The 23,648-nt window shown below is 37.8% G+C and overlaps 1 protein-coding gene across 2 annotated transcripts; it reads left to right on the top strand.

Moving 5' to 3' along the window:
• The first annotated feature begins 881 nt into the window (after nucleotides 1-881).
• On the top strand, nucleotides 882-23,563 carry LOC103706980 (myosin-8-like). 2 transcript variants are annotated; one of them, XM_088706028.2, is made up of 39 exons: nucleotides 882-1,425; nucleotides 1,963-2,091; nucleotides 2,369-2,512; nucleotides 2,790-2,935; nucleotides 3,021-3,177; nucleotides 3,309-3,367; nucleotides 3,475-3,634; nucleotides 6,138-6,287; nucleotides 6,408-6,544; nucleotides 6,635-6,781; nucleotides 6,923-7,024; nucleotides 7,879-7,936; nucleotides 8,038-8,139; nucleotides 9,126-9,163; nucleotides 9,289-9,410; nucleotides 9,620-9,690; nucleotides 9,776-9,907; nucleotides 10,013-10,122; nucleotides 10,206-10,266; nucleotides 11,355-11,532; nucleotides 11,682-11,887; nucleotides 12,309-12,428; nucleotides 12,822-12,920; nucleotides 13,949-14,161; nucleotides 14,384-14,523; nucleotides 14,690-14,813; nucleotides 14,902-14,940; nucleotides 15,043-15,117; nucleotides 15,230-15,400; nucleotides 18,165-18,320; nucleotides 18,461-18,643; nucleotides 19,407-19,529; nucleotides 19,947-20,017; nucleotides 20,100-20,199; nucleotides 20,270-20,326; nucleotides 22,134-22,190; nucleotides 22,384-22,464; nucleotides 22,805-22,887; nucleotides 23,061-23,563. In XM_088706028.2, the coding sequence occupies exons 1-39, from the start codon at nucleotides 1,423-1,425 to the stop codon at nucleotides 23,170-23,172; spliced, it is 4,416 nt and encodes a 1,471-aa protein (XP_088562154.2). In that variant the 5' UTR covers nucleotides 882-1,422; the 3' UTR covers nucleotides 23,173-23,563. The 2 variants fall into 2 exon arrangements, with proteins under 2 accessions (XP_088562154.2, XP_017698241.4); XM_017842752.5 differs by having other exon boundaries at nucleotides 9,289-9,415; nucleotides 9,520-9,690.
• Nucleotides 23,564-23,648: the final 85 nt, after the last annotated feature.

The raw sequence follows: 23,648 nt of genomic DNA, 5'->3' as shown, positions 1-23,648 counted from the left end.
AGAAAAAAAATCTAGGTAGAGAGACTGCTATTTTTCAACTATACATATTGCTATTTGTATCTACATTTCCATTCTTATATTACAGTATGCAAGAAGTCCAAACAACACTCCAACGATAATTATGACAATACTATACAAATGTTTGACACGTTAGAACACATCCAATAAAAAATAAGAGTTTTATTTTTTATTATTTGGAATTTTTATAAAAAATATTTTTTTTTAAAGATAATTACATGCAGGAGAACTATTTGTAAGAGAAGAACCAGCCCAAGCAACCTAGAGAGCAGGAGTTGCAAATAGTGATAAAAAAACCTTAACCATTCTTCATACTAGTAAACTTATCAGCTGCACATTTCAATAATCCAAACATTAATTGATCTATGTTAATAGATGCTGGTATCCTATGCAAACCTACATCTAGTTGGCGGTTAATAAGTTTTGTTATTTTGATGTAATAATGTCTCGAACCTTTTTCCAGAAAGAGAGAAAAATCATAAAAAAATTACATTTTCTGATATATAACATCGAAGGGAAAATGTTTCAATATGTGACAGGTCAATGAATTATTGCCCTTAATCATTTTTTTTCTAATTTAATTCAAGTAAATGTATCACACGTGCGACGTTTAAGTTATCTCGTAGTACCGCAGCGGCGTTCTCCAAATACCTCGGGAACCGCGTCGGAATAAAAAACGCGCGATTATTATCATTATTTATATGTCCGCGTGACGACGAAAAGAGGAACAGCCGATTCCCCATCGCTCGCCGAGATGGCAACCAGGCGTGGCACGCGTCGCAATTCCACCAAACTCAGGGGGTATCCAGGGAAAACGAACATAATTAAAATATTAAATGCCATTTACGTTTCTCTCCCCTCATGTGAAAGCAAAGTGAAAGGCCGAAAGGAAATAAAAGCCAGGGGGCAAGAAAGAGGGAAGGATCGGAGCGGCGGAAAGGGGTTTTCCGGCGGCGATCGCGGCGGCGAAAGGAGAAGGGAAAGGGGCTTGTCTCTCCTTTTCCCTACCTCCAAAGAATCCTCTCTTCGCTCTCGGCGACGCCCCCCGCGGGCTCCAAGAAGGGGAAACGGAAAAAGGAGGAGAAGGGGAGGGAGGGGGGTAGTTGTTTGCCCTAGTCGAGCCCTAGGCATTGGAGCGCCCGAGCGGATCTCGGCAGATAGGTGTAAAGGGATAGAGGAAGAGGGAGGGAGAGGAGGATACGGTGGAAAGAGAAGATAAAATTCGGCTCGTTGCAGATATAAAGGAAGTTGTGGATCCAAGGCGGAGCTGGAATCGTGGTATCATCGCAAAAAGTGTTCTTTTTCTTGGATTCTTTTTTGTTCGATCTTTGGTAGGGTTTTAGAAGGTCTTTGAAGGCGGCGTGTCGAGGAGCTTCTTGGATCTTTTATCTCTGGCGGTCTGAAATGGTACGGAATCCCTGCACTGGAGATCGCTAAATCTTGACTTTTATTCATTCTTGGGATTCTTGGTTTTCTTGGATTTCTACTAGTTAATATGGATTATTTATTACGTTTCCTGCCCCTTTTTCTGATCGTGTTGACGTGCTCAAGATGACGTTTTGAACCACAAAAAACTGAAATGTGGCACTCTTTCTCTGTTTCCATATTAAATTCACGCTCACATTGATGTAACTTGCTCAAATGGAGATTTTTTTTAAGGACTTTACTAAGTATCTGCTGTTGGCTGCTGGGAGTCATCAATCAGCTGAAAAATTCAATCTTGATGGGTCCAATTACTTACTGGTGGTTTTTGCATTAAATTCTGCTTCATATATCAATGACATGTTGTCTTTTTTCATGCTTTGTGTAATCACTCGTCTATGGATGTCCACATTAACTTTTTTGCTTTATGGCAGATTAATAGCACTTCACTAAGATTTTCATTGCGTAGAAAAACACACACTTTCTATAGTTCTAACCCTGTTAAAATCTTATGCTTGACAGGCGACTTCAGTCAATATTGCAGTAGGATCCCAGGTTTGGGTCGAGGACCCTAATGTGGCTTGGATAGATGGGGAAGTCTTGGGGGTCAATGGTGATGAAATAAAGGTCAGATGTACTTCCGGGAAGATGGTGAGTACTTCATACTGACTATTTTATGTTGCTCACTTTGCTGTCTTTAGATCAATGGTTGGCTTTATGCCTGTCCACGCACTCTTAGTTTACTTTGGCCATTTTGTCTTCGCTAGAGAGATGCTTCAGATGCTATTATTCTTGGTAACATGGTTGTTCATGTTTGTAACTAATCCACAAAAAGTTTTTCCATGCTCTTTTTTCCTTTCGTACGATCGTTATCTGGTTCTGTTGGCTTATAGAAATCAAAACAGAGACTTGGCTCCTTTTATTGCAGGTCACGGTTAAGGCTTCTTGTGCCCATCCTAAGGATCCTGAAGCACCACCTTGTGGAGTTGATGACATGACAAAACTCGCTTATTTGCATGAACCAGGGGTTCTGCAGAACCTAGGATCTAGATACGACATCAATGAAATCTATGTAAGTGCACTCCATAGGGTGTAGGATGGATCTAGTCTATCATTGTTCCTGCCATTGAGTTTTCCATCATTAAGTGTTTTTTTTTTGTGTGTGTGTGGGGAGGGTGGTGGTGGGTGTTTTACTTGTAATGCCCATATCGATTTGCATCATATGCCTGTACATATTCTTGTTTTGCTTTTGCAGTAGTGCTTATTGTTTATTTTAGGCACTTCTCCCCGTTTTGTTTTTTTTGGCATTCTGAAGTAGGCAGTAGCTGATGGTTCTAATTTACAATCAGACCTATACTGGAAGAATATTGATTGCTGTGAATCCTTTCCGAAAACTGCCCCATCTCTATGATAGCCACATGATGGAACAATACAAAGGGGCAACCTTTGGTGAGCTGGCCCCCCATCCTTTTGCTGTTGCAGATGCTGCATACAGGTACTTACCAAATTCCTGTTAGACAAACTTTAAGCTCTGAAATGCCTCCATTTTTTAATCGCAATAGTTTATTTCATGAATGCAGACTGATGAGAAACGAGGGGTTAAGCCAATCGATATTAGTAAGTGGAGAAAGTGGAGCAGGTAAAACAGAAAGCACCAAAATGCTTATGCGTTATCTTGCTTACATTGGAGGGAGAGCTGCAGCTGAAGGGCGGACAGTGGAGAAACTAGTGCTTCAGGTGAAATTGTTGTTGAATTCTGTCTTGTATCAGTGTATGGAAGTACATTGGTTCTGTTTAAAAAGTTTCTGTAATTTGAAAAGCTTTTTCGTATCCTTTTATTCTTGAATATCTCGGATCCTCTTATGCAGTCCAATCCTGTTCTTGAAGCATTTGGCAATGCAAAGACAGTCAGAAATAATAACTCAAGGTAGGGAAATTACTATCATGATTTTCAATCCTTTATTTTAAATTTTACATTCCATGCGTGTTTTAAATAGCTCGACATCTATCTTGATTCACTTATTGTGTACATAGTCGTTTCGGCAAGTTTGTTGAGATTCAGTTTGATCAGAGGGGGAGGATTTCAGGAGCTGCCATTAGAACTTACCTTCTTGAAAGATCTCGTGTCTGCCAAGTATCTGATCCTGAGAGGAATTATCACTGTTTCTACATGCTTTGTGCTGCACCACCAGAGGTATTGATTATTTGTTGTTTATCAAATTCTAATTGATTTTCAATTTTTCTTGCTTCTTTGTTTTACTCATATGCAATATTTGTTTTTTTTTTTTGGATGTTATATTATTATATAAGTTAATAAGGGAAGATTGCATGCTTCATGAAATATAACATGGGAAGGGTTGGTTGTAGCGATGCCTACAGAATTGGCAGACTTTGTAGCATTTGTGCGGTGGCACTTATGAATTCCTTTTAAAGAAGGAAGTCATGCAGCAGGGCACTGAAATATCAACTTTAGATTGTCATGCAACTTCTTACTCGCTAAGCTTATTTATGCAGTGGATATGAGATCATTCATCATCTTTGAAGCTCATGACCCTAAATAGGAACCAGTATTAGACATGATACATGAGTCTCAGACCAACTAGATTATGTGAGATCCATAGGCCTCAACTCTTTATCCCAAAACTGAGATCGTTGAATGTCAAGAGTGGATATGCAATGTGGATTTATGATTCATATGTTTATGAATAGTAAGTTTGGTTGGAATCTTAGACACCTAGTTTTAGGGACAATAAAGGTCGTGGAGGGTTCACACCACTACCTGGCCTTCAGGAGAGGGGGGGGGGGGGGAGGGAGTTGGGTGATGTGTAACATATTTGGTATCTGGGCCTTGGGCAACGCGTAACATATTCAGTATTTGGGCTTTGCAAATAGTGTTGATTCTTAGATCAGGTGGCACATAACTAGCTATTGTGTAGCAAATGAGATCCATGTGCCTCATGGATGTAAAGCATGTTTGAATCTGGATACCCATTATAAAGTGAGCTTGATGCTTCTGATTCAAGGTTTTGGGATAGGTGGGGCCATATGCCAGAGGCTTGCTATAATGTGCATAAAACACTTGACAGTATTGGGAAAGTATTCAGTCATAGATGACCTGCAGGGGTTTGAGGCAGTCATAATCAATGAGGTGAGAAACCCTAAATTAGCGGGTTTGTTCTCTGAGATTTAGAGTATCGGAGCCCAATATATGACATCAATTGTTTGTTTCTGAAGTTGAGGCTTGTGTTTGGCGATCAACTAGATTTTAGTTGATATTTTTAGGCTCAACCTTTATAACTAGAACATACTTTAAATATAAGACTCTTCGGCAGAAAGTCATTGATTATTCAAAATATTTACTGATGGGAGGGACTGGTTGGTCTCATGTGTCACCCATCTAATGTCATCAACTCATCATCCATGCCATCATTCATTTCCTTCATTGAGACACTGCCCAGACTCCTATGGGATGCAGCAGCCGGGAATGTTCTGCAATGGGCAAAAGCCTGACAGAGCAATGCTGCGTTTTGGGGTGGTATATCTGAAGACGGGAATTCTATTTTTCTTTAATCTATAAGGGGAGTCTTAGTGCATTGGAAAAGCAAAAAGGCAGGATATAGTCGCCCAATCACTCAATTCGGAAATTATAGAACATGTGCAGGAGAATACCCTGCTTACTAGCTTTTGCTATCCGACCAGCAGAAGAAAACTTCAGAGAGAAAGAGAGAGGTTGGGAACATGTCTCTGATAGAGAGAGAGAAGATATAGACAATCATACTGGTTGCTTTAATTCTTGTGGAAACAAAAAAGTTTTGAGTTTTTTCTATCATCAATACTGGAAGTCAAGGATTGCCGAATCGGCTGGTTTATCGAACTGGACCGATCAGTTACTGGCATGGTTCAGCCATTATATTCGAGATGGTCCACGTTTCGTGTTTCAGCCTTTGGCCCATTTAAGTCAGCTGGTTCGAGTCTTCAGTGCTAGCTAGTTGCTCAAGATAGTGACTCCACCCCCCTTCCCCGATGCTTGCAATGGTTTGGAGCCCCCCCCCCCCCCCTCTCTCTTTTTCATTGTTGGAGGGCTTCGATGATCGGAGCTGTTTGCTCCCTCTCCCTTTATTCCTCCCTCTCTCTCTCATACCTACGGTTAAGGTTTAGAGGACCCCTCCTCCTTCCTCTCCCTCCCTCCCTCCCTCTCTCTCTCACTTAGGGTTAGGGTTAGGATTTAGAGGACCCTCCCCCTTCCTCCCTCTTCCCCCCCCTCTCTCTTATTCTCTCCTTTTTCCCCTGTCCCTGTCTTCGATACACTCTGGAATCGCACGCTACAGACTCGTATCATGCCGAGCCAGATGCTGGTCGATAGGTACCAGTTCGGCAAACCTTGCTGGAAGTAATAGAACCATCAAATGAAGTGGCACAATTATCAGAACACTTCCCCTTGAACCTAATTTACTTGTCAGTTTCTTCTATGGATGAACCATATGCTTGGTTGCTCGAGCAGGCTACTCCACCATCCACATGATCTATAAAAAAATGCAATTAGATGGGCAGCCTACATGTGTGTTACGGTTTTTAGTTTGACTTATGTTAATTTTACTTGTTACTTGTACCCTTGAGCTTTTGCAAACTCCTTTTTACTTACTATAAGGGGCTAAATCATCTATTTAGACTATTAACACATATGCATTGCTTCTCAGGATGTTGAGAGATTTAAATTGAGAAATCCTGGAACATTTCGTTATCTTAACCAGTCCAACTGCTTTGAGCTTGAAGGCGTAGATGATTCTAAGGAATACCTGGAAACTAGAAAGGCGATGGATATTATTGGAATCAGTTCTGATGAACAGGTAGAATTTTTTTATTTTCCACTGACTTCTGGGAAGCAAATCTCTGTTGGCTGTTATTATTGTTTATTTGAGCTACCTGCAGCCTCTGCTTTTTTGTGGTGTGACTTTTCCTTATTTCAGGATGCAATATTCCGGGTTGTGGCTGCTATTCTCCACTTAGGAAATATTGAATTTGCAGAGGGAAAAGAAACAGATTCATCAGAGCTGAAAGATGAAAAATCGTGGTTCCATTTAAGAACTGCTGCTGAGCTTTTTATGTAAGCACCATTTACTGGAAAAAATTTTACTCTCCGAGGTCATATTGGATGCACATGTTCTGAAGAAAAACCTTAATGGAACTTCTGCAGGTGTGATGCAAAGGCCCTAGAGGATTCTTTATGTAAGCGCATTATTGTGACCCGCGATGAAAACATAATAAAAAGTCTTGATCCAGAAGCTGCAGCTCTTAGTCGAGATGCCTTGGCAAAGATTGTATATTCACAGTTGTTTGATTGGTAAGCATCCACACATTTCTTTGATGAACTTTTTAATGTTCCTCCACCCTCTCTTTAGTGAGCTACAAATCTTGTTCAATTATGCTTTCTGAAATTGCTGTCAAACTGCCCTAGTAAGAACATCTATATTTTCAATTGCAGGCTTGTGAATAAGATCAACAACTCAATTGGTCAAGATCCCGATTCTAAGAATTTAATTGGAGTGCTAGATATATATGGCTTTGAAAGTTTCAAGACAAACAGGTGCTTAACCGGTACGCTTTTGTGTTTGCCATTAAAATGTGCCAACATCTTGCTGTGAACTGCCTAGATTGTTCCACACAAAGGCTTCTTCTGATTTTTTTGGTATATTGACATTATTTGGCTGATTAAATGATTCTTAAAACTTCATAGTTTATATAGAAAAATGCCTTTGTCTAAGTTAGTGTTTTTTTGGATTCTTAGTTGGCAAGATTTTGAGTTTGATGAAGCACCTTTTGAACTTTTTCTTTCTTTCTTTTTTTGCAACTTTTCTTTTAGAAAAGGAACTATCTAGGAAATTACAATAACATTTTTGTGTAGAAGATAATGATTGACCTTACTAAGAATCTTCTACGGTGAAAGGAAATCGAATAATGTTGGGAGACTTGAGGAATATCTTGTGAGGCAAGCTGGGAATTGTTTGTACTTTCTGCTTTCAGACATGCAGAGGCATGTTTGGTTGTCTGGGAGCATTTGGCTTGGAATATGTGGACAGACTATTTTGCGACATTTGAATATTGATTTATAATTCACAAGGAATTTCACTTTTGCAGACTTCAAAACTGCACATGTCCCTTTTTTTGAGCCTTTAAAGATAAATTGTGTATTTTGGTGTATACCATAGCCTTGTACTTGTAGCTTATTCTCTACGGAAACTGTTTACTTGCTTCCTTGGAATTTTAATGTCTTGAGCTTCTCAGTTTTTTTGGCTTGTATGATTTCATTTTCATGCAGCAGTGTGCAACTTATTGCTGCTAATATATCCTTTTTACATAAGCTGGTCTCACATTCTAATCGTTGACATTGTCGTATATATAGTTGTAGGGTTTAGATTCTAATATGTTTGTTCTTTGCAGCTTTGAGCAGTTCTGTATCAATCTGACAAATGAAAAACTGCAGCAACATTTTAATCAGGTGTGACAAAAACTAATCACATCAACTTATCTACTATGTGATTAGAATTGTTATTTTACTTCATAAAAGGTTTTTCTGACTCATTATTTGGTTTCATGCAGCATGTTTTCAAAATGGAGCAGGAAGAATATACAAAAGAAGAAATAAATTGGAGTTATATTGAGTTTGTTGATAATCAGGATGTTCTTGATCTCATTGAAAAGGTATACCTTAACTACTTTTTGTTAGAAATAATAGATGGAAAATGAGATGGAAACTGTGCATGCCTGATTGAAACCATGCATCTTGTAAATGTTGAGAACATTTGAAATATTGAGCCTTATCCATAGAAAAATGAGAGGAAAGTAATTGCATTGATGTAAGTTTTGGCCATCTTACAGCTTATACATCAGAATTTTAGATCGTCAAATGTTAAAATGCTGTCAAACTATTAACCTGTGATCAAACAGTAAAGTTTTAAATCACACAATAGATGTACTTCTTCAACATTTTACTTAATATATAAAGTATTGATTTTCCTTGGAAACCAATAAAATATAGGTTTGTGGCCCCAAAACATATAATATTCTTAAAAATGATTTCTAATTTATTATCTAGACCCATTTTCTTTTTCATTTTCTTCTTTTTTCCCCCCATAAGTGAAACCAGTGCAGAAACTGCTGAAACTGCTGCATATGAAATGTATTTGGTCAGGCTGAAACTGGAAACAAAACTGACTTTGAACCATGGGTCTGATTGTATTTGGATGATTTATTTTTAAGATTTGGAGTGGACAGGGTCTATCTTTGAACTTATGGAATGTAATGGTGGAGAACTGGTTTACTCAAAAGTCCAGTTACCTTTGACGAGGATTCCTAATATTATTGTTGTCCATTCTCCTTATCTGAATTTGCCAATTTGAATTTAACTCTGCAGTTTTTCATTCCTTTAAAAATATTTTAATTTGTGAAAAGTCAGATAAAAGTTTTTGGAATTTTTAAAAATATTTCCATAAAATTAGATAATGTTACAATATTTTTGTAAGTTTGAGCACCAATTAGGTTCCAATAGGACCAACTATGAATGCTTCGAGAGTCCTAGGTTCCAATCACCATGAATTTTGTATATGGACTGCAAATACATATTTGATATTTTAAGCATACGTGTTTTTGAGGTTTGCTTGGACTAACATTTCACCATTGGCTTCCAGAAACCAGGTGGGATCATTGCTCTTCTGGATGAGGCTTGGTATGTGGCATAACATCAGAACTATCTTGTCTTTTGCTGTTCTACTTAAGAGAGTGTAGATTAAAGTTCCAGTCAACCTTTGATTGAGCGAGATAGTGAGAGGACTGAGTTTTTTCTTTGTGCAGTATGTTGCCAAGGTCAACACATGAAACATTTGCTCAGAAGCTGTATCAGTCCTTTAAAAACCACAAACGCTTCAGCAAGCCAAAATTATCACCCTCAGATTTCACCATCTCCCACTATGCTGGTGATGTGAGAACCTCTTGTTCATGTTTTCTTCCATATTCGATACTTTCTTACATAAGCAGTACTAGTACAAAAATAAAAATTAAAGAAAATCTCTTTTCATTATTCAGGTCACATATCAGACAGAGTTGTTCTTGGATAAGAACAAGGATTATGTTGTTGCTGAGCATCAGGCACTATTGAATGCTTCTAAATGTTCTTTTGTCTCAGGCCTATGTCCACCTCTTTCTGAGGATTCATCCAAATCTTCAAAGTTTTCATCAATAGGCTCAAGGTTTAAGGTACAACAAGAATCTCTTAATCGAGCATGCACTATATCCTGCATTTTTTATGGTTTGATGGATGAGATCTCCTGTAACCATGCAGCAACAACTACAAGCTCTGCTAGAAACTCTGAATGCCACTGAGCCACACTATATTCGCTGTGTTAAACCAAATAATCTTCTGAAGCCAGCGATTTTCGAGAATAATAATGTTCTGCAGCAGCTTAGGTGTGGGGTAAGGATTTTCTATTAGCTTTATAGCTACTGCTGCTGCTGTTGTTACACACAGTTTATTTCAAATTCTAACAGCTGTAGTACGGTATATCACCTTCTGCCTTAGGGAGTGATGGAAGCAATTAGGATAAGCTGTGCTGGGTATCCAACCAGGCGGGCATTTTATGAGTTCATAGATCGTTTTGGCATTCTTGCACCAGATGTTTTGGATGGGAGGTAGAGTATTTCTAAGCAAAGTTTCATTAAATATTTTTAGATTTGCTTGGTCTCACATTTTGGTTTAATTTTTCTTATGGCAGTTGTGACGAGGCCACTGCTTCAAAGAGGTTATTAGAAAAGGTGGATATCAAGGGCTATCAGGTACTTGTGACAAAAAGATTAAATGCAACTAAACTACATTTGTTTTCCTTTTTGCCTTCCACAACTAGTCAACAGTTCTGCAATTTTGAGAACCATCCTAGTCATTTTTTTTGTCAGATCCATTTTTGTCAAACATAATTTCAAGTAAAATGGCATCTATATTGACAAAGAATATTGCAACCAGTTATATTAAAGTAATGCGAGCCAGCTTTGCTCAAAACATGGTAATAGACTAAAAGACATGCTAGATACTATGTGTTGGCGGAAGCAAGAATGTGTAATGCAGCCTTAACTCCCAAGTCCCAAGCATTACACGATAGCCAAATAAGGAAACATTTGTTGCTCTGTGGAATTGCTTGACTGTAGCAGATGATCAGTTTTTGGACTCTGAGCTGTAAACTTAATTTGTGGCCTACGACACCTGATGTGGTGACCTGAGCCTTCTTTATCCTCACACTTTTTATCTCCCTCTCTCTTGTACACACACACACACACACACACACACACACACACACACAAGGATCACTTGTGTTTGAAACCTGGTGCTCATTCCTACTTCTCTCTTCGCTTGGGTCGGCATCTTTTTCTATTAGGGGGATTACTAGAAGTAAAAACTGCAACAAGATTGCATTAGTCGTTAAGATTTCACTTCTAGTTAATGTCACAACTAGTTCAGTTATCTTTGAGAGAATCAAGGTGATGGCCAAGGGACTCTATTTTTTTATACCCCTATTTTCACAATAAATGTTCTTTTAATTAATTTCTTTGAAAGAAGTTTATCAAAGTATGGCAATTTATAAACAGATGTAAGAAAGTTATATTTTTTTAGGAAAATTTAGTCAACATAACATCCAGTCATCTAAATTAATTGAAATTTCCATTTTCCTGTGAGCTTAAGTTACTAGTGGGTCTATAGAAAAATCTGATCACTATGTTAAAAAGTTATTTTAGTTGTATATACTTTTCAACTGTTATATTTTTTTATACCTGCATTGGTAATTTTTTTTCATGTGTGCATGTATGCATTTTGGAATATCTTACTTCATGTGATGGCAAGATTATCTTTCTTATTAAGTTCATACTTCCAGATAGGGAAAACAAAGGTGTTTCTTCGGGCTGGCCAGATGGCTCAACTTGATGCTCGTAGGAATGAAGTGTTAGGAAGATCGGCTAACATAATTCAGAGGAAAGTTCGGTCATACTTGGCTCATAAAAATTTCATTTTACTGCGAAAATCAGCTGTACAGATTCAAGCAATATTCAGAGGTAATTTATACTGGAGATGCATGCTTAATAATGTTGATGTTATTCAAAACTGACTGGTTTTTATTGTCTTCAATGGTAGTGCTTTTTGCTCATTGATATATTCATGATTTGTTTTAATCCAATGCAATTTCGTTCTATTCTTCTTGAAGGACAACTTGCACGGCAACTTTATGAAGCCATGCGAAGAGAAACTGCTTCTTTGAGGATCCAGACATGTTTCCGCATGCATCTTGCAAGAAAAGCTTACAAAATGTTGTCTTCTGCATCTATTACAATTCAAGCTGGTTTACGTGGGATGACTGCTCGTAAGGAACTTCATATAAGGCAGCAGAAAAGAGCTGCAATTACTATTCAGGTAAACCAGAAAATAATGGATCAATGTCAATACATTCATAGGAACCCCGAGGATTTTGCTGCCACAACTCTCCTGTGCCCACATACAAGAATGCACATGCACATGTTTTATAGACCGTGATAAACATGTGAGGAGAAGAAGAGACCATTTGATGTCTATACTTTAGTTTTCATGCTGATTTCTTATGAAATTATATTTCAAATGAATTGGAGTGAGAACTGCAAATTGATACATTCTGCCTTGATACATTATTCCTCTGTCTCAATTTTGTAAAACACTATTTCTTCTCTCTTTTGAGTTTATGTAGCATTCACATTCTAGTGGATGCTTCAGTTTCTCTCTATTAGTATTCCATTTTAATTTTCTGTCATCAAAGAAGATTATGAGACTAACTCTTACTTTTTACATTAATCTACTCTAGAGTCAATGCCGCCAATACTTGGCACACTTACATTATTCAAGGATAAAAAAAGCTGCAATTACTACTCAATGTGCTTGGAGAGGAAGACTTGCTAGAAGAGAGCTACGGAAGCTTAAAATGGTAAACTTTCTTTCATGAATCTTGCAGCTCCTTCTAAAGTGCATTTAATGTGTTTATTTTTTACTAAGGGCTAAATAGCTTTCTTTGAGTATGTAATAAGGATGGGAGACATGGGTTTCTGGAAGTATGCAACCCTCGATTTTTTGTGCAGAGTATAATCACTATTACTTTGACATATCATTCATTCATTCATTCATTCTTCTTTTCTTTTTCCTTTTTACATGATTGAAATTATTATAACCTGCCTGCAACAATAAAACTTTTATGTTTAGATGGTCAATTGTAATATGATTTTTGTTTCCTGTGCTAAGAGGCAAATGGAATGATATATTGCTAGGATTAAGCCTTAACCTCATGCTTTAGGTTGCTTAATTTTCTTATCTTTATCATCAGGCGGCAAAGGAAACTGGTGCTCTCCAAGCTGCCAAAAATAAGTTGGAGAAACAAGTTGAGGAACTGACATTGCGGCTGCAGCTTGAGAAACGCATGAGGGTAAACACTTGAACCAGTCATACTCTTTGCTTAATAATTTCTTCTGTTTATTGTCTACATTTATAGAATTTATTTCACTGAAATGGTTTTTATCTCAAAGTCGCCAGTACCACCTGCAGGATTGGTTATGAGAAATGGTAGCTGAATTGGTCTAATTGATGGCATATTATGTACACTGTTTCCAAGTTTTATTTTCTGAGCCATGGCTTGATGATTTAATTTGCATAGTATTTTTTTTTACATCTTTTTGTTTCTGAAATATGAAAGGAATAAAGATTGTATGTGTTTATCTATTTATTGTTTGGGAAGAGGAGAATCCAATAAAAAAATCTGTTCTTCGTATGTTTATATATCTGTTATTTATTCTTTGCCATTTCGCAAAGTCCAGATTGAAATGTTGTTGGAAACCATAGCTAGTGCTAGATAACTCATGATGCTCGTATCTTCTGAATCCTATTGAAAGAGCAAATGGGAATATGGCCAAATGGTGGAAGAAAAATATTAGGAATATATTGTTTTTATAGATTTCCTGCATAGCAAACAGTTTTTAGATAGAAAATGATCAAACATGCAAAATGGTTATTTAAAATTACTTAGACGTAATGAATTATAGATTGTTGCATTGGTGTCACATTTTCCTGCCTTGAGGGATGATTTTAGAGATTCAGATGGGCCAGCAAGTGGGCCAAGTTCTACATTCTTTGGGCTGATCCCGTTCAAAAGTTTGGATATTGTCAACTTGAGCCTGGCCTGCTTGCCTCCCTAGATGATTTCCTGACACTTACAAGTTACAACTATGCGAGATCTGCTGTTTTTTTCCTAAATACAAAATCCATGGTCCTGATAATAGTGTCCTGAGTTAGGTGCCTTCCAAATAGTCAGGCTCTATCAGCTCTTATGAATTGTTGGTTGGCATTCTCATGGTGTATCAGGTGTCAATTTTGTGTATCTGAGTACTTTTCTGCATGTCGTGCTCTTCCGTATTCTTAACTCATCAAGATGATTGATGCATTTCTTTTCATTTGTAGGCTGACATGGAGGAAGCAAAAACACAGGAAAATGCAAAGTTGCAGGCTGAGTTGCAGGAGATGTGTCAGCAATTTAATGAAACAAAAGCTTTGCTGATAAAGGAGCGTGAAACTGCCAAAAAGGCTGCTGAGGAAGTTCCTGTCATTAAAGAGGTTCCAATTATTGATACAAGTTTGATGGATAAACTTAGAGAGGAAAATGAGAAGCTTAAGGTGAGCCCCAATATGTACATGTCCTCTTTTAAGGTTAGCTTTTTTCCACAGTTGAGGATAGCTTTGGATGGTGCTTTTTGTATTATAACTGCAATCATTTAAGAGAACAGGTTGTTGATAGTTAGATTTTCATTTATTTTACTTCTCTCTCTCTCTCTCCCACCAAATTATAAATGTTTGTACGTGGAAATTATGCACTGGACACTCTTTGACTATATGTAGGGTTTGGTGAGTTCTCTTGAAAAGAAGATTGATGAAAGCGAGAAGAAGTGTGAAGAAACAAGCAGAATCAGCGAGGAAAGGCTAAAGAAGGCAACCGAGGCCGAGTCAAAAATAATTGACCTGAACAATGCAATGAAAAGGTTATTTTGTTTTTTCACCTTAGTTTCCAGATGCATGAATACCTCTTCTCTATGAAGCATTTCTATGCTGTTCTTTTTATTTGGACATCGTTATATGTTTAGCTGGTTTTCTTCCTAACTCAGGAAAAAACTATCTAACTGGCAAATAATTATGCTTTTATAACAGTCTTCAAGAAAAACTATCTAACATGGAGTCTGAGGATCAAATTCTCCGACAGCAGACCTTGTTGCATGCACCTGTAAAACGCATGTCTGAACATTTGTCAATTCCAGCAACTCCAACAAAACATGTACCAACATGCTCTAGAAAAATGCTTCATTGATTTCTTTAGATTAGTTAGTTATGCTTCTAATTTCTCTTGGTTTCTGTTATCGCAGAATTTGGAGAATGGTCACCATGATGTTGAAGTGCCTAAGGTTGCGCCCCATTGTGTTTTGCCTTTTGGAATCAGCTTCTGTTGTTTCTTGTGAACATAATTATATTTAAGTCCTGCATCATAAGAATATATTTTTATGCAGGAACCTCAAAGTGCACCTCCAGCTATTAAGGATTATGCAAACAGCGATCCTAAGTTGAGGATAGAGAGGCAGCATGTACGTGCTGTTGTGCACGGATTGTCAGAATGAAATCAATCAGTTATCCATGCATATAGTGCTTGTGGATGATTTTATTGATTTATTTTTGACAGAGATCTTCTTTGTGCAGGAAATTGTTGATGCCCTCATTAATTGTGTCAGCAAACATATTGGGTTTAGTCAAGGAAAACCAGTTGCAGTGCTTACCATATACAAATGCCTCCTACACTGGAAATCTTTTGAAGCAGAAAAGACCAGTGTCTTTGATCGTCTTATTCAGATGATCGGTTCTGCAATTGAGGTAATTGGATGTTTACATGCTAATTAATTGTTTATTCTGTTATTATTAACTGATGGGACTGCATCTCAGCAGATCAATTTGTACTTGCATACAGGGGTGGCAATCTTGATCCCGAACCATTTACCCTGACCCATTGGGTTCACATGTTGGGTAGGGTTTGGGTCAAGACCCCTCAATCCATCAGGTAATGGGGGTTACATATGTAATGATTGGTATTATATATGTATATATGCACGCACGCGTGTGTGTAGGGTTACATATGTAATGATTGGTATTATATATGTATATATATGTGTGTTTGTGAGCATGTATTGCTTTTGTGTAGTGAGTGATCTTAGCTGTTAAATATTGATCTAGTGGCTTATAATTTAACAGAAGAATAGATGGATAAGGGTTTGTACTGTATGTTTTGTTAATATGTTTTGTTGTTAATTGCAAAACATATGTTTGATTATTTGATATAACTAACAATCCACGAAAGTGTGAAAAATAAATAGTCTATTCATGTGATAAAAGCTCAAGATTAAATGAGTCTGAACTAATTAAACGCGCCAGCGGGTTGATTGTGGGTCAGGCGGGTTGACTGCAGGTTGGATTCGGGCAAGGCCCATAGGCCCTTGTTAATATTATATGAGCTCAACCCGACCTGACCTGCCGATTGCCACCCCAGCTTGCTTATAGACAACTAGATGTGTATATTGGTTCTGTAGCTTTAATGATAGCTTAAGTTTTATCACTTCAACCTATAGTCTTTGAAAAGGTATTCACTATAAAAAATGAATTTTTGATTCAGAGTTAACTAAATTGCCATCTATCACTTCTGTCTGCAGAAATAATTCCATTTTGTTCTTAAAAACTCAAATGGCTTGCCAAAAAATTCACAATACTATTGTGACATTTCTAGCCCCTCTTTAAGAATTTCTTTTCATTTGATCCATCTTGTACCTAATATATATAGATATTATGTCAGACATATTATGTTCTCGAGTGAGAAATACTTGATAATCTTTTTCCATGTTTTTGAGAGAGATACCTCTCAGACCTGTTTAAGAAGTCAATTCGTTAGATGTTACCAGGGTTTCTTGGGCTTCAAATGATGTTACCAAGAAAATAAACTAGGAATTTAATTACATTCATATTGAGACAATTTTTTATTTGTCTCATGATTTATGCTTCCATTCTTATCATTCTTTGCTACTCTAAGAAATGAGGCCATTAGAAGAATCATATAAGTTGCAGTAATTGAAGACACTGGAGAACTTGCTGATGGTATGAGCGTGTGACTTGACTTGAGGCATACTCATCGATAAGAAGATTCTATTTTTGTATGTAAAGGTAAACAGAGAGGGGAAAGGATCCAAGGTCTCATGGATCGAGATTTTGAGAATTTGAATAATCTTGCAGTGACAGTAGATGCAGCTGTTAATGGAACGATTGATGATGTTGATGAAGGATTTAAGTCTGCTTAACAACTGGGGGCAAGGCTTGATGCCTTGGTAGGTATAGATCTCACATATGTTATAGTAGACAAGATTTACCAAAGGATTATTGCATTACATAAGGTGACATAGAGTTTCCATAGAAGTAAATTACGCGTGCTAATTTTGTTTTCATATCAACCTCAATATGCAGTGCTGCGGGGAAATATTTCATTACTTCCAATTTCTGGTGTAGGGAATATCATGTATTGTGGCTGATGGTTTTCTGCTAAATTAAAAAACAGATTTTTGTCAATTTATTTGGAGTGCTATTTATCATTGTTGTCAAGTTGGTCCTTTGTGTCACCCAAGGTCCGCCGTACCGGTACCGGTCGGCGTACCGGTGGCGGGCCGGACCGGTACGGTACCGGTCCCGTCCGGTACGTACCGGCCGGTATCGGTACAGTACCGGCCGGTACCGCGAGCCAAAACCACAGCGCCTCGCGCTGTGGTTCATTAAAAAAAAAAAATTTCGTACCGGTGCGAACCGGAGGCCGGTACCAAGCGGTACCGGCCGGTACGGGTTTCGTACCGGCCGGTTCGCACAAGAAAACCGGAGATACCGGTTTTCTTGTGGTTCCGGTACCGGTCTAGGACCGGACCGGTACGTACCGGCCCATACCGGCCGGTACGGGCCGGTACGGCATTCCATGGTGTCACCTTTACAGGATCGACCATCTTGAGCCTTCAGTAATGGTCTCTTGTTCTTTAAGCATATTATTAACTCTACTTATTGCTAACTCAGATATAGTACACTAGTCATATGTATGATCTATGAGTCATACTTAGTTCTATGAGTATGCTTTATAGAATAAAATATATACCTGTTTTATGACATTAATAGTAATATGTCATAACTCATGTAGAATTCATTGCATATATTTCATTGTTTATTCAATTGTTGGTTCTACAATGAAATTCATAGGGATATAGTTCCTTTTGCAGCCATTCAGCCATCATCCTTTCTAATTTGGAGGCTTCATCTTATCTCCAACAAATATCTTGGAAAAAAAAACTTTAGGCATGATCCTCTGTTGTTCAATTAGTTTTTCAAAGACTAGCTGGAAAGAGTCAAGTGATCAATCAGTGTTTTCTTTTGTCTGCTGCCTCTGTTATCTCTGGATGCTGTTTATGATAAAACAAAAACTGTATAACTTGTAAAGAGGATCTCGACCAACAAACTTTATCTTGATACTATCTATAGTTATTATTTTAGTATTTGCTTGTGATACCAATGCTCATAATTTTACCATTATCAGCTCATTGTGATGAAATCTGTGATGCAGAATGAGGAGAACAATGTCCATCTTGCCTACTGGCTGTCAAATACATCTAGTTTGTTATTCCTGCTACAACGGAGTCTCAAGGCTGCCGGTGCAGCTGGGACTGTTCAGCATCGTAAACCCCCTCCTCCAACATCATTGTTTGGGAGGATGACACAAGTATGTGATAATTATGATTTTCTTCTTTACAAAGTTTCATTTTCTTTATTGGATATCCATGACCATTGCACTTATGCTTCTTCTTGGACACAAAAATGTAATAACAACACATTTGCATCTCGTATTGTTGCATGTTCTAGAGATTTCATTCTTCTGCAAATCTTCCTGTGGATGAACTGAATGTTGTTGTGCGTCAAGTTGAGGCCAAGTATCCAGCTTTGCTTTTCAAGCAACAACTCACAGCTTACGTAGAGAAGATATATGGAATTGTCCGTGATAATGTAAAAAAGGACTTGTCTTCGTTGCTTTCATCATGTATTCAGGTATTCTGCATATTGTTTTGCTTTCATTACCCAATACTACCTATCTCTAAAGGTTAAACTCCTGCTACATAGTTCCTTTCAGAAATAGTTTGTAAAACTGAACAATATCTTGAATTCTTGATCGATTTTGTTGTTTTGAACCTTCAGTTATTGAGTGTTCTCTTAACAATCTGTTATACTTGGTACACTGCTTATGTTCTACATTATAAATGTGCAGCTGCTTGAATTAATAAGTTTTTAAGGGTTCAGCTGTGACCCTACCCATAGGATCATCAATCCTATTGCAGAGGTAGTGTCCCAAAATGCATGTCGGTCCATATAAATCGACAATTAGCATACTCGATCATATTCATGACCTACACATATTGAACATGTTAGGACAATAAAGGGCTTTGAATACTTTGGAATACAATCAGCTGAAGTCATTGTCATGTTATTAGTCACTATACATTCTGTGACAACTCCAGGCATGGGTAGGATGTTGCTGTAACATTTTTTTTGGGTGTCTTGGCATTTTAGATATTATAGGAATAATAAACAGTGTGAGTTCTCTGATTTGATTTCTCATCATGTATTTTCACCATGTAGAATTGGAACACCACTTAGTTTTAGTATGCAATTCTTGTAGATTTTGTTATATATAAATTTATCCTCAAAATATTGTTGCTTTGTTATATATGTAAGCGAATTTCAATTTATCAGAATATTTGTGACCTTGCTTTCATATCTCAATTTTTTAATTTAATTGATGTTGAAAATTTAGGCACCGAGAACAAGGGCGCTGCGGGTCTCAGGGCGTTCATTTGGGAGTCAACCTCAGAGCACCCACTGGCAGAGCATCATTGATTGCCTCGATAACCTTCTGCAAACATTGCAGGAAAACTATGTAAGTTTATTAGGTAAAGTTTAAGTAATTGTTAGGGGTGATAATGTGCCAGCCCAGGCCTAAGACTGATGTCAGCCTGGGAACACAATCTTATGCCTGCCGAGCTTGGCCTAGGCTGAAACTGGTCCGAGTATAGCAGGCCAGAATTTGACCTTTGTTCGGATTATTATGAGGCTGAGCTAGGCTCAAATTGGATGCGATCCATTTTGTGCAGAATGCTAAACCAGGGCCTAGCTTGTTGGGTTTCAGGGTTTTGGGTCCCAGGGCCTAAAATCAGAGCCCATTTGTCCAGGCCTGGCCTTTTGGGCAACTTGGCCAGCCTGTCCCGTTATTGGCCTCAGTAGATTTGCAGCCTTAGTAAAATTGCACCATTTGTTCACAAGAAGAGGACTTGTCATTGACCTGGTGGTTTTCCAGGTGCCCACAATTCTAATTCAAAAGATGTTTACTCAGATTTTCTCATTCATCAATGTACAACTTTTCAACAGGTCAGTGATTGTTTTGATTTTTCAATCCTTTCATCTATGTGGAGGCAATATGTATTATTGTTTTTCTGGTGCTACTCTGCAGTCTACTCCTTCGTCGGGAGTGTTGCTCCTTCAGCAATGGAGAGTACGTAAAGGCTGGTTTGGCTGATCTGGAGTTATGGTGTGCACAAGCAAAATCTGAGGTAATCATCTCTGATTTACAGTTAATTACTTTTGGTTGCTCTGAATTTCTAACAATTTCTCGCATTTCAGTATGTTGGATCATCTTGGGATGAACTTAAGCACGTAAGGCAAGCTGTGGGCTTCTTGGTATGTAATTTGTGTTACCATCTGAAGCATCATAGACTATCAATTTACAGAATTTATTTGGAATTGTCAATCATAACAGAACTAACTTGTATAACTGGGATTATCTTGTATATCTTGGTACAATATACCATGGTATGCGGTATCGTACCATACCGGATGGTACCGGACATACCAGACGGTACCGGGCGTAGCGTACTGGTTCAGTATCGGTACCGGTACTGGTGGCGTACCGATACTTAGTATGCCAGACATACCGCGTACCATATTGACACTATACTAGGTGGCATAGGTACGAAGTCTGGTATCTGTACAACGAACCTTACAATATATACAGATATAAGTTCTTATTACCGTTCTGTAGCAAGCTGTGGCCTGAAACTTGCATTACTGGACACCACTGCTACTACAGAACTGCTCTACAAGTGTCTCCCAATTTTACCTAAAACTACCATGATTATATGAAAAATGTGTGGTCCCAACAATCTAGGGTCCTAAGAGGCCTTATTTTTGCACCAAAGTGGCTTCCTCAGGAGTCGAACCTGTGCAATTTCTTGTAGCCCAAGCCTTTTACTATTCTACCAAGCAATGGCCCCTAAAAAATTTGACTGATATAATCATAAAGCCACTATGATTATATCAGTTACATTTTTTTATTTTTATTTTTTATATCAATAAATTGTCCGGTTGGCAAAAGAAATCCTGTTAGAGATTGTAAGATGTAATCTAAAATATGGTGTATCCTACTTTGGTAGTGCCTGCTTATTATCTCCATTGATGTATGTGACACATGCAACAGTCTTTCAGAAAGAAGCTGCAAATGTGGATCACAGAATAAGCAAGCCTTCTGTGTTTATTTAATTAACTTTGCGGCACATACCCTGCTGCACATTGCCTACATAAAAGAATTTAATCAATACATTATGGCATCATGTTTTTTTGTTAATGTTTTTTCCTTCAGTTTTGTATTAAACCATACTAGTGGTCGTGATGTAGAACCATTTCTTCTCTGATGAACGCTCAAGTTAGGGCACTTGATGCTCTGAAAAGATAGGATTGATGAAATTGGTGTCCAATACACTTAAATATGCCAGATTTCTAATTCCAATCTGGGATCAAACATGACTGGAGGAAACTGTTTTTGAGGATGGATGGTTGATATTTCCACTTTTTACCCCTAACCTAAAGTGTACTCTGAATTCTTGTTGAACTTTTTTCACTAGATAAACATTTGATGTTTATATATTATTTCTGGAGATTGCAATGTTAGTTGTTGCTCTATTCAGCAGTTGATCTTGGCAAGTTCATATTTGTAGAAATCATTAGAACATCTTGTTAAGGAAACATCCAGAACATTTCTCCAGAAGCTTGTTGCCCTTTTTTCTGTCCAAGGCAATTATCAAGTGGCATTAATGGCATGAATTCTAGGTTTGTGGAGTTTTTCGGTCCTGTCCCTTGTCAAGTGTCTTAGCTAATCATTAACAGTGTAATGCAGTTAGCAAAACCATTCGAAAGGTTTGAGGCTTTATTGTCATATATGTAGATATCCATGTATAATAGGTCAAATCTTTTCCGAGCTTTAGTAGAACTGGTAGTATGTCACAAGCTATAGTTTCAAACTCTTGCTTGTCAAGTCAACAGTATGCCATAAGCAACAGTTGTTTTGTTTAAGAAACATTAAATAAAGTTTTGTTTTTTGAAGTGTTCTCAGGATTACTGGAGTGAGTAATTAATTAGGATCAAGGTATCTGATGAAATGCATCCTCTCCTGTTTCTCCCATTACCTGCTGTATCTGCTTTCCATTTGCAGGTAATATTTCAGAAGTATAGGATTTCCTATGATGAGATTGTCAATGACCTCTGTCCGGTAACAACACCTGCTCTCTCTCTCTCTCTCTCTCTCTCTCTCTGTGTGTGTGTGTGTGTGTGTGTGTGTGTGTGTGTGTGTGTGTGCTCACGCGCATGTGTAAGCATGTGCATGAGCACACTTTCATGTTTGTGTGCCTTTTTGCCTGTGTCACATGGTTCACATGTCCATGCTGATTATTTTCTTTCTGCAGATCCTTAGCGTTCAACAGCTTTACAGAATTTGCACACAGTATTGGGATGACAAGTACAACACACAAAGTGTTTCTTCTACTGTAAGTTCAAACAATTAATCATCTGTCTTGTGTAATATGTTCATCCTTCCCAAGTGTTTTTAGGAATCATGAAGTTTCAATTTCCATGCACATTCATTGTTCTGCTGAGTTTATTTGCACCTTGTTTTGGATGTTGTAACCCACTTTATACTGGCCAACTAATCAAACTGCATAATAACTTTTACAGACTGAAAAATAAATTACTGCTGATGACCGGCATAGCCATTTCATGTTGAATTTTGTATAAGCTAATTGACCATATTTATAAAATAGTGCACCTAACTAAGGAGTTTATTTCAGGAAAAATAACTACTGGCTCCTTCGTCATGTCTTAATACAGGTTCTTTCTGGCATGCGGGTTTTAATGACAGAGGACTCTAATGATGCAGATAGCAGTTCCTTCTTGCTTGATGATAACTCCAGGTAGCAGGAACAAAAAATTTATCTGTCATATTATTGTGTGACACAGGATTCTTTCCAGCATGCAGGTTTTTTTTATTATATTATTGTGTAATAATCTATAAACATGTACGTTGGCCTAAAAACCTATAACTTGAATAAAATTTGATCAGTATTGCTCCTGTTTTCTGATGCAGCATTCCATTCTCTGTCGATGATATTTCAAGTTCTCTAAAAGAAAAGGACTTCTCAGATGTAAAACCAGCAGAGGTGCTTCTCGATAATCCGGCCTTCGAATTTTTAAAGTGAGGCCATGGAACCTTGAGTATTTTTGCATTCCCATAGTCGTCTCCTAAAGGCATATTCTTGCTTCTCTCCAAATGATGTAAATCCATTCATTTTCTCACCATTTGTATTCTTCCCTTCCCTGACGGGTGTATAAATTAATATTTTTTGGACTGGATGTGTAAAGTTGTTTCTAGGGGCAGCTGATGGGGTTGGGGTGAGTTTCAGCCTCCCCATAGAGAGTTCGTTTTTTACAAGTGAGGTGAGGCAGCATTCTTTTTTAGACAAGTTCCAGGTTTCAATCAATCAAATATAGGGTCCCTTTACATAGTGTAAGGCATCGGGTAAATGTAAAGCAACAGATTATGAAAACAGATGTTTATAGGAAATTATTATTTTTCCTTTTCTATTGAAAGCGGAGCCATTTTGTGCTTGATTTATGTATTGAATGAAATTAAAGGGTTGCTCTTTTCTGTCCCAGCCCCACCCGATATTCATGC

Source organism: Phoenix dactylifera, chromosome 10, assembly GCF_051530095.1.
Source record: "Phoenix dactylifera cultivar Ajwa chromosome 10, Ajwa_hap1_PhDact_Kaust_v1.1, whole genome shotgun sequence".
In the NCBI taxonomy this organism is placed as follows: domain Eukaryota; kingdom Viridiplantae; phylum Streptophyta; class Magnoliopsida; order Arecales; family Arecaceae; genus Phoenix; species Phoenix dactylifera.
This window is presented reverse-complemented; position numbering and strand designations above follow the sequence as displayed.